The sequence below is a fragment of the Fulmarus glacialis genome, unplaced genomic scaffold (assembly GCF_000690835.1).
Source record: "Fulmarus glacialis isolate BGI_N327 unplaced genomic scaffold, ASM69083v1 scaffold10697, whole genome shotgun sequence".
NCBI lineage: Eukaryota > Metazoa > Chordata > Aves > Procellariiformes > Procellariidae > Fulmarus > Fulmarus glacialis.
In genome coordinates, this window is record NW_009223816.1 from 59,165 (window position 1) to 73,206 (window position 14,042).

General features: G+C 37.0%; 1 protein-coding gene across 1 annotated transcript in view; it reads left to right on the forward strand.

Moving 5' to 3' along the window:
* Window positions 1–10,014, forward strand: part of LOC104079776 (extracellular sulfatase Sulf-2-like) — a 63,401-nt gene extending 53,387 nt beyond the window's left edge. Inside the window, 9 exon segments of the mRNA XM_009581927.1 lie at window positions 770–866; window positions 2,596–2,690; window positions 5,267–5,326; window positions 5,767–5,936; window positions 6,434–6,576; window positions 6,797–6,920; window positions 8,316–8,346; window positions 8,650–8,706; window positions 9,793–10,014. Of these exon segments, the coding sequence (XP_009580222.1) occupies window positions 770–866; window positions 2,596–2,690; window positions 5,267–5,326; window positions 5,767–5,936; window positions 6,434–6,576; window positions 6,797–6,920; window positions 8,316–8,346; window positions 8,650–8,706; window positions 9,793–9,823 (808 nt within the window). The 3' untranslated portion in view covers window positions 9,824–10,014.
* The last annotated feature ends 4,028 nt before the right edge of the window (window positions 10,015–14,042 follow it).

The window sequence follows — 14,042 nt, forward strand, 5'->3', positions numbered from 1 at the left end:
ATGAGGTAGTTAAAAGAAAATAAAGCTGTATTGAAAATACTCAGCTTTAATTTAAACAAGCATTCAAAAATGACTACATGGTATTTGTTGACCCCTAATAAACTTCTCAGGTAAATCTGTTATGTGTGTGTTTGTTTGTGTGTTTGTTTTTGAAAAAAATTTAAAACCTGGATTGCATTAGAAGTTAGTGAAACATAAGCACTTAAAATTGTCAGAGGGTATTTTGCCTTTGAAGTCAGAAAGATATCTTTGAAAAATTTTATCCCTTTTGCATAAATCAGCAAAATGTCTTTGTGGTCCTCCTCCCCCCCTCCCCTTTTCTTTATGGTATAGTAATACATCTTACTTTATCCTTGCCCCTATCCCTGTATCACTTAATTATGCATTGGGAAATTGCTTCTGAGTAATGCTTTCTGTGCTTGCTAGTTAGTAGAGATTATTTATGTAGACAGCCTAATGAATAAGCAAGAACTCTGTGCAGCACAATTTACATACAGAAATTAAGCAGTCAACAGGTTCTGCTTGATAGCAGTATTCTCCTTGAATTTTTCTACTTCTGAAAAATTTCCAGGCCAACTCAAGCCCAAACTTCTTTCCTGCCTCATAGCACACTCTTCTCTTGAATGAACATTGTTTTTTTGAATTCTGCATGTCATTTCCAATCTGGCTTCTCATCTGTCCTGGAGTTGTGTTATTAAAACCAGCTGTTTGCATTGCTCTGTATGTGTGTATCGACTATAATAAACTCTGTTTGCTTTCCCATGCCAAGGTGCTATATCCTGGAGAATGATACCGTTCAGTGTGACACAGATCTGTACAGGTCCCTGCAAGCTTGGAAGGACCATAAACTTCATATTGACCACGAGGTCAGTGATGTTATCAGTCATGCATTTTCAGTGTGTGTTTTTAGCATGGTTTTTTGTGGGCTGATAGGATCATGCTGACTGTGTTTGTGTCTGTCTGCCTCTGCGTGTCTGTGTCCCTCCCTGGAACCTTTTGAACTTGCTGGCTGATCTCAGAATAGATATTTCAGGGATAATTAAGTTATTACAAGTTTGTGAAGACAAGATGCTTGAGTGGAGGAGAGAACCGCAAGTGAAGTGACTGCTGAGAAATATCATAAGCCTTATGAGATAAATGAGAGATTTGTAAGTGTCCCCATCCTGGGAAAAAATTTCATCTGGAGCTTTTTCGCATCTTATTAGCCAGGCTCCCCAGTGTACCTCTCAAAAAGAGGCCTTCAATTGTCAAACATAAGACCAAGGAAAACTGAGCTTCATTAGTTTTGGTGCTTCTAGAATTATTTTGCTTGCTTGTGTTTAACCCTTGCGCTTTGGAATTGAATTTGTTTTCCTTTGGCTTGTGGATATGAAGAACCTGGAGATAATTTGCCCTAAGAAATTTGCCTATAAAACTTAATCTGACCCTTCGCACATGTTGTGTATGAAAAAGGCAGTCTTCTAAGGACCAGGTAATGGTGGAACAAATGCCAAAGAGAAGCATAAAGAAAGAACCTCCTGTAATCTCGTACCAAATTACATGAATTCACAGCAAAGTCCTATATAAGAACTTTTGGCCGCCTTTTATGGTACAGATTGATACGTAGCAAGGCAGATAGATACTGAAAAACTTACTAGCTCTGCTAGGATTAAAAAAGGGCAATTTCAGTATCACCGTACTCTTGTAATTCTTTTTCTTCAGAAAATGTAGGCTATATGGAGTGCCAAAGAAAATGAGAGCTCACTTCTGTCCTGTTGTGTTTCTGATTTAGGGTCACAGGGCTGGATTCTTTGTGTATTTTTCTTGAACACTCTGTCCTGTTTATGCTTCAGCAGCCATGTGCTTCCACTAGACTTATGGTCACTGATGTCTAATGGTAGTTTTGCAGTGACTCTATTGTTCACACTGGATTACTTTGTTTTTTCTGCTGTGTAAAGAACCGAGGTAGAAGCCTGCAATACCCATCTGAGTGGAAATGGGTCATGCTGTGTGTGAGCTAGACTGAACAAAAGCAGGAGTTTCATTTACTGAAAAAAAAAAAAGGCAGTTAAAAATAAACCATGTGGGTGGCACAATTAACTGCTAATCCATATCCCATGTGGCCAGACATTGCTTAAGACTGCCATGGAAAACGATGGAGCATTGCTGCTTTTTGTTTTCAGATGCTCTGAAGAGGGGACTTCAGAGCACTCCCTCCCCATCTCCTTCTCAGGTTCGGAACAGGCTGAAATTTAAGGGCTTCATTTTCCTTTCAGGAACCTTTCTCCCCTTGCAAATGTATTGTAGAGCACAAGAGGAGAAATCACAATGGAACCAGGAGTGGTTGTCTATCTGAGGCTGTGTGCCCCCCATTCCCCCAGTGCCATATTCCACTTCCTCATTCATTAATCAAAGCAGGCAAACTACCAGCGAGCTTTCCTCCTGCTGTTGTTTCCTTTTGGAAAGGTAGATAATCTGAAAATGCTTGTTAGTGGTGGGAGTCATGGGAGGTGTGGCGAAAAGGAAGCATTTGGTGACAATAGAATGGGTTTGAGAAGGTTAGAATAAGACTAAATAATGCTGTATTTTTTTAATCTGTATCTTTACTTTTTTTAGATTGAAACTTTGCAAAATAAAATAAAAAATCTGAGGGAGGTGAGAGGCCATCTGAAGAAGAAGCGACCTGAAGAGTGTGATTGTAACAGGATAAGGTATTTCTTGTGTACTTCAGAGTAATTATTTGTAGTGTGCAACTGTAGCTGATTTATGTCTTCACAGGAGAGACCAGAATCTGTTTTGTTAAGTGGTTGCCTACTCTTGTATAATGCTTTCTGGGGGACTTGGACTTCTGCAGAAGTTCAAGACCCACCTTCTGCCAGGCAGGAGTTTAATTGCCTCTGCATCAAGCAGTGATGATGTAACAGGACGTGTAACATGGCTTATAAACCAGTTAGTTATGCCCTTATACTGAAGATGCTGCTATCAGATACCAGAGACTAATATTTTAAACTGCAGGCTTTTTTCTGAAAACTTGCTTTCCACAAGGGCAAATTGTCAATATGGTGCAGTGTTACACAAGTCTATTTTAAAAAGAATAGTGTGTAAAGTATATGGAATAATAGGGTGGGGAGATGAGAGAATTTCTTCCTATTCAATTTCTTCAAGGCTGGATGTATTATCTCATAGAATGCAATCACTGCAATATTTACAGTTATGCCAGGTGGGAGAAGCAGGAATTTAACAGTTGGTGCAGATCTTTTTGTTCCCTGGTGCAGATGATTTGTGAATTTTAAGTGCAACAGGCAATACTAAAATAGTGATTATGCATTAAGGTCTCTGCATATTTGGTTTCTCATATAGCCAGATATTTGCAAAATGCCCATGGATTGCATGGAAAGAAGGTTCACCTGAATCCTTCTGGGAAGAAAGCAAGCTCTTGCTCTGCAAATAAGCACAGCAGAAAATCTTTCAAAATCAAATATTAACCCAAACAGAATTTGCCCCTGAGAAAGCTGTTCAGAAAGAAACCAGGAGCAGCTGCTCCTGATGATGGTGGTCACAGAGCAATCTCTGAGGCTGCTGTGAGCCAGATGTCACCAGGAGTACAGCAGCCACAGTGGCAGTAGCAGTACAGGTATCGTAAAGAAAGCTGTACTTGAACGTGCTTAAAAACACAAGGCAGCCATGCTATTATCTGTGGCTAGAGCAGCTTTAAGTAAGTAGCCTCTAATGAGAGGATATGGACGATACTTCTCTGTCTCATTGGTATAACGGAATGAGTTTTTGAGCATAACACTTAAATCCTTGGAGGCGCAACATACTCTACAGACATGAGGTACATAGTTGTCGTGGCCCATGTGGATTCTGCAACATAGCTTGAGCAGCAGATAACTAAAATAACAGAGAACATCAATTTCTTGGGTTATGTCAACCCATACGTGGAACCCATGGCAAAGAGTGTTTAAAATGAAATCAGTATCCTTCTAAAATGGCAAATCCCCCAAAAGTTTATATTGTTTTATAATCCACTGCTTTCAAAACTGATGTTAACAACTGAGTTTATTTAATATATACTGTAACAATGAAGTTATTTTATTAGTGAATAGTAAGTGTAAAGAATGTTATATTTTTCAGGCCCAATATAGGAAGCACTCATATTTGTGCATAGCATTATTCAAATGAATAATCCCACTGAAATCAACGATGTTAATAATCTGAGTTATATATGTTTAAGTGTTTGCAGAATTGCATTGAATTAGGATTTAGGTTTTAGCATTTAGGATTAGTTAACGAAATATGCAGTGTCTGTGCAAGATAAAAAAATTGATGGAAGATAGATAGTTCTTTAATAATTTTATTTTGTTACTTTGCTATAAGGATTAAATTTATTAAAGCTCCCAGTAGCATTAATAATTTAAAAGATTTGTTTTGTTTTGAAGGGAATTTTGGTCTAACAACTAAATTAATTCTCGTGTACTGCTTAGAAAATAACATTTAATGAACTTTGTTTGTCTTTGGTGATTTGTGGGGGTAGTAACATTATCAGTCATAAAATAATGCCATTGACTAAGGCTGTTTTGGCTTTTTTTAACTTTGAAAACTACACAGAAAGGAAATTTCTGCAAAATCTTGTAAGAGTTTCTGGAGACAGAGCCAAAACAGTAGAGCCACCCAGCTAGAATGTGTATGTCTGCTTACACCCTCGATATCTCGGAATATATTAGACACTGCTATTGCTGGGACAGTTCCATGCATCTTGTTAAAGTTTTCCTGGAACTTCTAGCTAGTAACAATGGAGGGAAAAACCCAACTCTACAAAGTACAACTGGTATTTAAATTCTTTCATTCAAAAGGAAAACGACAGGAAAGTGGTATATGCTTGTCATCTTATAATTTGAACAAATCAGTGAATATTCAGTTGAAGAAATGTTGTAATTGAATTATAAGTCTATTGATTTTATCTGCCCCGTGTAGCTAAACAAGAAGTAATGACAACTAACATTGAAAATTGTAGCTGGAATAATCTGTGGCTACATCTTGCAACACAGTGTTAGAGCACCAGATGTCACTACACACAAATGATCTAAGAAAGAAAGAGGCACAACAAAGGCTCAGAAGTGCCTGACCCAGTCTAGCAAGGCTGCTTTGTACTCACCCCAGACATGAATAAATTGAAGGGAGAAGTGACATTGGATTAAATCTGCTTCAAATCCAGTATGGAAGTGTGGTATGAACAGGAGCAATTGTCTTTCTGTTGTTCATCAACAATGCTGTTTTTATTTTCCAGTTACCATTCAAAACACAAAAGCAAACTGAGGCACAAGGGATCTAGTCTTCATCCTTTCAAGTAAGTGAAGGCCTGTTCCTTTGAAAGAGGAAATGCAAAGACGTTAACATTTGGTCCGTGTACACCAGTTACAAACTATACAAAAGTAGCAGCATTTCATTTATCCTGTATTAAAAAGAATAAACACACAGACACCTGGGCAAGGAACTAAGCCCATGTTGAAATGCTTGTAAAGTCGAGATAAGGTTCCTGGTTTGGAAAATGTCACATCACAGACTTCAGGCAAGCCTATAAACCCCTTTGGCTTAAATTTTTTTTTTCAGTGACACTGAATTGCAAGAAGTTATATCCAGAGACATTTGGAAGAGAAGCCATTTAATTAAAAAACACCGGTTATTTCTTTCCCTCAAAGCAGCTTATTTTATTAGCTGCTTCATTTTTTTTTTAGGTGTGTTCAAGTATAACAGAGTCTGCATGACCCTAATGTTTCATGTGTGCAGGAAAGCCCTACAGGAGAAAGACAGGCTCTGGCTGCTTCGAGAGCAAAGACGAAAGAAGAAACTGCGCAAACTGCTTAAGAGAATAAAAAATAACGACACATGCAGCATGCCTGGTCTGACCTGCTTCACCCATGACAACCAACACTGGCAAACTGCTCCCCTGTGGACACGTAAGGATACTTTAAATAATGGGTAGGTGGGTAGTGGCTAGGCTGGGCAAGGATTCTGGGTTACTAGAAGTTACCAATACCATGAGTTATGTAGCCAAAGCTATGCGGCCTTCCTCATACTAAATAATCTCTGTTTCAGTGTTGGCATTTTCTTTGCACAAAAGACAAGGGAGTTAAAAACAAAAACAACTGCATATAAAAAGCTACAGATACCGTGTACAGTACAATTATGTGTAGTATCTCACCATCTGGAATGTTTCCCAACCAGAGAAGACAGGGAAAGCAACTAGCAACAATGTTGCTTAAATTAGCCATGTCGTGTGGGTTAGGTATGCATAGAACAAGAAGCTGATGCTGGAAGGTATTCTCTGCTTTAGAGCTCAGGAGTCAGACAGAGTAACTGACTATGAATAAAGTAATAGCATAAACAGAGAGCAATAAAAAGTGCTAGAGACAGCACCATGTAGCTTATGTCTTTATAACTCTTCAATTTGCAGTGGGACCTTTCTGTGCCTGCACCAGTGCCAACAACAACACATACTGGTGTTTGAGGACAATCAATGAGACCCACAACTTCCTGTTTTGTGAATTTGCTACTGGATTTTTGGAGTATTTTGATCTCAATACCGATCCATATCAGGTACGTGATCATAGGACAGCTCTAGAAATACATCATTGTTCCTTATTGATGATAAATTGAAATAGCGCAGTATTGGTGCAGGATGTAAATAAGGCTTAAATCATTTAACATAGTATCGTTTGGCTTCTTTCCTGTTACAAATAAACCACATGTATTCCATATATTGAAGTTACCAAGCTACAGAGCAACAGTTACTAAAAAGAACCCCTGTTTATTGCAGCTAATTAATGCAGTGAATACTCTAGATAGAGATGTTCTCAATCAACTGCACATCCAGCTCATGGAACTTAGAAGCTGCAAAGGGTATAAACAATGCAATCCAAGAACTAGGAACATGGATCTGGGTAAGTGCCTCTCCTATTACACTCAAAAACTCCCCCAAAGAAATGGGGCTCTTACTTACCATTATGAAACTTATATCAGTCAAAAGGATTTTAGTATTTATTTATACTAGTAATGTCCTGCTGAGGCTGATGGCTGCATGCTCAAATTTTTGTGTTTGTTCAATTTGTGTTATGTAATGTTACTTAAATGAAGAATGATACTTGAATAGTATAGTGAGGAGTATTGCTGAGATGCAGGGGAAGGAGATGAGGAAGGAACAAAACTGGTGAAAGAGGGAAAGAATACCCTAATAGCCACTACTGAGCTCATAGGACAAGTCAAGTTGGAAGGGACTTCTGGAGTTCATCTAGTCCAAACTTCTGCCCAACGCAGGGTCAGCAGTGAGGTCAGACCAGGCTACTCAGGGTTTTATGCAGTCGGATCTTGAAAACCTCCGAGAATCATAGAATCATTAAGGTTGGAAAAGACCTCTAAGATCATCAAGTCCAACCGTTAATGGAGACTGCACAACCTCTCTGGGCAACTGGTGTAGCAGTCGAGTTTCAGCATTCCAACTGAAGGCATAATTTTTAGAAACACTTCTTTAGAGACAGTGCAGCCCATGCAGCCTTGTGGTAAACTGGCTTAAAAATAATTTTAACTTCAAAAAGGACGCTAGTGCTTAAGCTGATCAGTTTTCCCCTACCTGTGTTACTGCAAGGTAGTTGTGAAATAACAGCACATCTAAGAAGGGGGGGGTGTATTATGCTACCAAAAGATATACTCTTGTAAACTATGGATTTAAATTCCAAAAAGCAAAATGGGTCTCTACTCTTGTTCTAGGTTAGTTTCATCATTTCCTATCCCTTAAATTTTCTCTGGGTCTACTCAATGGATCTGGTTTTTATACTGCTCGTGGTTTTTTTTAATGTTTAATGATGATAGCAAACGAAGAGATACAGTTACTTGTATTTCTTCTTTTTAAATTGCATTTCTTACACCCCTTAGTAAAGTTGACATAAGAAATGCTATTTTTAAAAATGTATAACTTGAAGACACCTACCCCAAAAATACCGTTACCTACCCGAGTCCACCAAAGCCCAAAATACTATTTCGGGTCTTATTGAGTACATACACCACACAGAACTGTACTTTTTGGAATCAACAGGTTTTGGCATTTAAATACACCACTGAAGGACATTTACAGAAAAGTTTCAAAGATATCTATCCCAATTTACAACCTATTTTACCTAGAATAAGGGATTAAATATGAAAATAACAGCTTCAGTTAATATATGTGGCAATACATATTAATCTGTTAATATTCGCAGGTCTTTTTTTAAATTGTGCCTTACCTGATACCTTATTTTGTTGCAGGCAATGGTTAGTAACACTGTTCATTTTTCCTCATCTAGGACTTAAAGATGGAAGCTACGAGCAGTACAGGTACATTTTTAAAAAAAAAGTTAAATTATTATTCTTAAATACTACATTCATGCTAAAGGAGTTAGGAGTGTGGGATTGGGAACCACATGGACAGACACTGCCTGGAATAGCATTTGCAAGATCTTTCCATCCCAGTTACTTTGAAATACTGGAGCTATTTCTATTTCAACGTTACAGCATGTTCTAATCTTTGTAGCCAAAATTCAGGCTAAACTCTTCTCCTTCCTCGTCTTTCAGACTGTAGTGCTGGTGGTTTTCTTGGTGATGGTTAACTTTTTTCTCCTTTTGCTGCTTGAAAATTAGGCAGTTTCAGCGTCGAAAGTGGCCAGATGTGAAGAGACCATCATCTGCCAAGTCACTGTGAGTTGGGAGCAGTTCACAAAAACTTTTTACTTACCTTTCTTTCCTTCACTTCTCTTTTTGCATGTAGCACCTTCTTTAACATCATCACCTATTCTCATGGAATGCTTAAGTGGGAAGTGCTCTAAATTATGCAAGAAATATGATACTGCCATCACTACAGACAACTACTGCTGTACAAAACTTCTTGGTACATGTTTTCTGGGAATCTAGGAGCTTTAACGTCAAGGCAATTTCAAACAAGCAAAGGTGGATTCTCAGTTGAAGAAACCAATTATGGTTAACTGCCATTAAAAATTAGAGACCATTGTGTTGGTTTTGTCTAAATTTAAACTTGTAGCAGCTACCTAGTGGTCTTTCACACCATTCAGAAAGAACAAAACTGATTGTAATTTCTCAGAGCAGAGTGAGTATCATGTGTTTTCTTGTTATGTATCCAACCACAGCCTCATGTGTTGTGAGCAAAAAAAGCAAGTTAGAACAGAAAGTAGACTACAAGACAGATCTGTACATTTTGTTTTATTCTGACATTATACTAAAATCTAAGATTGCTTTTTGCTTACTTAACTGCCCTTTAAAACTTGAAGGTGATGTTTAGTTCTCAACTTGCCAGAGCCCAAAGGTGAGATACAAATTTAAAGACATGAAAAATCGTTACCTTTGCCATGCCAGTTACTGCCTCTGAATCTCCCCTTAAAAAGAAGGTTGAGATTTCAGCTCATTAAAAATCCTAAGGTGCTCTCAAACAGTGCAGTGAAAAAATAAGTACAAGTACCTTAATAGGCACAGCCTAGCATTCTCAACTCACCCAAGAGGATTTGCTCATTTAATGGCAATATTTTTATTTCTAGTTGAAGAGATCCAAGACTGGCTTTAGAACCAAAATGAAGCTAGAATTAATGAGATACAAGTTTTGTACAGGTTGAAGTTTCAAACATAGTTGGATTGTTTCTGTGATATACCTGCTACATTTTACAGGTGGTCCACAGTGTTTCAATTGTTTTTTCCTGCATGGAACCATAAAAAGTATCTAACTACTTCCTACTAGAATGTTATACGCTAAATCGTGTTTGTTTTATTTTAAAGAGGACAACTGTGGGAAGGATGGGAGGGCTAACCTCCCCCAGCTGCCGCACCTCCATGAGGACACAAACTGGCCAGAACTTGAATCCATGTACAGACTAAATGAAAATGTGTATGACTTCAGAAAGAATTATAATGTTAGCCTGGAGGACTGGATAAACTTTGAGGCTGAAATAGATAGAATGTTTGCACTGGTGAGTGAATTAAATAGGTGCAGTGAAATTATGGGAAATGCTGTCAGAAATACAGGTCTCTGAAATCCACTGTTGTACCTGCTTTTTGCTTTGGATTATACCTCACCTGCTTCACAAGGCATTTTACTTCAAGAAGACACCACTAACACTGATCCAGGAATTGACAGAAGAGGAAATACAGCCGCATCCCAAAAAGGATTGCCATCCCAGCGGGCAAAGTGTACACAAAGACAGCAGAAGTAAACTTAAAACATTTTTCAGTTCAACTGTATCTTCAGATGTCATGAGAAAAACTTCAAAGCCAAGTATAACTCTAAAGCAAGATTTAGAAAACATGGATGCTTTTGCTTCTAACTGGGGTAAAGGTAATGGTGGAAAAGAACTTTTAAGAGATTCAGGAATTGAAGCAAGCAGCATTGAATATTCTCAACACCGTGATATTTCTCAAATTTCCTGTGAGGATACATTTTAGTTCCACATCTACTTGTCCACCCTATTGACACCTCTAGGAAAATTAGAGAAAATCTTGACTAACAGGACACCAGATTTTTGGAGGGGTTGTATAAATATTGATCAATATACTGTTTGAAAATAAATTCCTTCAGGTTGTGAAGAATTTTGCTAATAAAAAGAGTGGAATGCCCACACACCATTTCTCAAAATGTTACTTAATGTTGCATAGTACATTTCAGAATTTATCCATTTTTAAAAGCACTGAAAAATTTCAGTAAATGTACATCTTAAATTTTAATGAAATCAGATTTGTATGAAGTTGGGGTTTTTTTGTGGTAATATTATATTGTATGTTCAAAACCAAAACAATTCCTTTGAGAAAGCAGCATTTGCTTAGTAGTGTAACTTTTACATTTATTTTAAAAAACATTTATATTAAAAAAAGGCAGCTCCAAGAAGTTCAATGCTTGTAGCCAATATAGAATAATCTAGTTATAGTTCAGTCTACAAAAGTAGATGTTCTGAATGACAGTTTCTGCTTAAAGGCTTTTAAAGGGAAAAAACATCATTTTACTAAGGAAGCACAGTGTACAGAGTCTATTTGAGTATTTTCATAAAGACGTTATTAAATACATTGTAGTACAGGCACTAGCAGTGATATTTGTATTTATAATTTTTTTCATGTTAATATGCTACCTGTTTTAAAGGCACATGCAGGAGGGAGCTCATGTGACAGACTCGACCAACTGTGGCCTTCACTCTTAACAAAGAGGTACTTTTTCCAAAACACAATCTTAACTTGCACTTCTAGAAACACACATCATGGAAATTATTTTAATACCCTTCCTGGTTTTACACATTAGGATATTCAAGTGGAATTACTTCACGAGGGATGTAGATCTCTGGTACCACACCCGCATACTCAAAAAATATACTTGAATTTAGGAACGTGAGGGGGGAAAAAAAAGAAGTTCAAAAAGTGGCAGTGGTGGGGTCTTTCATTGTATGTGCTATATAGTAAAACTAGGCTTGAGCTTATGTTTCTATCACATGTGAATAAGTCAAATACACTTCCCAAAATTTTCTTGTAAGATTTTTTAATTATGGAGGTAACATATGATTGTCTGTCTTAATCTAGCCATAGATTTTATTTATAACCTGTTACAGATTTCATGGATTATCAGAAACATCTGCTAGATGATGAGATCCTGGATCAATACAAATAAGTAAAAAATACTGAATTTAAACTCACCAGTAGAAATACAGTTTTGCTGCTTTCCAGAGAAAAGTGTTAGCTGTCTACCATTCCCACTGAGTATGCAGAAAGAATACTAGGTGAAATTAAAAAAAAAATTTGCACTTACCTTCTTTTTGTGTGTGTGTTCAGCCTCTAATCTTTGACAAGATGAGGGCGTGACTATCAAATCCTGCATAGCCAGTGTTACTGCTCCTGTTACGTATCAGTCAGAAGCTTGAAAAGTTACCTTGTCCCTTTATAAAAATACTGAGCTGTGGGATTGTATGTGACACAAGAAGCAGCTGTTATCTTATGAAAGGTGGGTTGTTGCCAAGTTATGGGGAAAGCTACCACCTCTTCCCCTTTCAGCTCTGCTAAAGACTGCTATTTAAGTTGAAAAAGACATACATTCCACTCAGTGTCAATGCAACTGTAGTTGCTAAATGGGTCTCGTAGGTGGAAGGTCTAAGTTGTTACTCCCTTAGCTTTTACAGCCAACTAGGAAAATACTTAAATCATTTGCTATACATAGCTTTCCTCAGTAATAGCACCGGATTTTCTCTGACCTTTCCAGAATACAGTTATCAGCCCTAAAGTGTTAGACAGCTAAAACACTATGTCACCAAGTTCTGATTTTAAATAGAAACCTTTATTTACATTATTATTAACATCCAAACACAAAAATCAGAAGAGCAGTAATACCTTACAACCTTTTATAAATCAGTCCCCATGATTTTTCTGTTTTGCAACATACAGATATTTCAAGCAATACTTAATGTAAACTAAACTTCAATGCAATTCTCAATACTGTATGCCTTCTCCTGAGAATTTTTTAAAATATTGCTCTCAGAATTACATGGTTTCCTACTTGCTGTATCATTCTGGCATCTGGTGGTCTGCACATAAATTCTAAAATAAAATGTGTGCTAACTGGTTCAACATTCAAATAGTTTTGTCTTATGACTGAAAAATGGTCCTGATTTTCTAACTTTAAAAGCAATATTTTAGGCTAAGATTGGAAAAAAATACTACATAGGAATTTTATAAAAACATGATTTCTGTGATCAAAAGAGTAACAGAGATGTAGCAAAACAACGCTCGTTATGCAGCAGTGATCAGAGGTGGTTGTACTAGCCAATTGTTCTCTTACGGTTGAAAAATGTTACACAGGTTGTTTTTTAAAAACATTCAGAAAAATCTGCTGCTATAGAACCAAAACAGAATTGGTGGAGATATTAAATGTCAACAGATTTCAAGGTCAGTTTTATTTACTATAGTAGGTAAGATTTTCAAACTAGATGTAGTATTTAGGATCAGTGCTGCCAAGAGAGATTTCATCAATGCTTTTTAAAAATGTCCCCCTCCCTCCCTTAATCAAGTTTAAACTGAAAATCTTTGGATTCAGCAAAAAAGTAGGTACTGGAAAGCTCCAACATTCTAAACACAGATGAGAAAATCATGATCCTTTATAACATCAGTCAGGTACCAGTTATACATAGATGTATAAATAGAATCACTCATTTAAAAAAAATTAAAAGGGCACAAGTATAAAGTAGTATATAGTCTAAGAGCTCGCCTAATGAAAGCAATCAGGGTTTGTAGTTTCCATCAATATAATGAACAACTACAAAATATAAAGATTGTTCTACTCTGATTTGCTATAAAAAGCAAGGGATTGTTGCCTTTCGGCTTCAGTAGGCGGCACTTACTCAACAAATAGATATGTTCTAAGAAACATTTTTAAAGTTTTGCATTTAAAAACACACATGAATTGGACTTAAGGTTTCAAATAAATACTATCACCTAATGTATATACTCAGTACTAATTGCAGAGACCAGGTTGCATAAAGTAGATCAATTGAATCTACATTCCCTTTGGAACACAACTGGCTGTATGCTAAGGATGAACTTTTCGAGAATATTTCTAGGTAAAGTTATTTCTATTAAAATGGAAGATCACTGAATATTCTGAATAATAAAACCACCTCTTGCTTACAGTACCAAGAAGAAGCAATCAAGCACACAGATTTTTTTTTTTTTTTACTCACTTGGGAGAAGTCAGTTTTCCATTACACAGTGAACAACAGAACAAAAGCACCACACGTTTTAAACATTTCCGGGTCATCCCTTTATGGAAGTTTAGAGGTTTGACTTGTTGTAACTGCCTGAAACTGGAAAAACTGCAAAGCGATCTTCATTTCAAGGAACCAAAATGGGGAGGGGGGGGAACCTATCAGCAAATAATATGAATAAATTTGTAACCAGACTTAAATACTGATATGAGAGAAACCTGCTTAGAAAATACATTCATTACTATTAAAACAATCCAATGAGGTGCAGACATTTGGTTAAAGTGTGGCTTAATATCC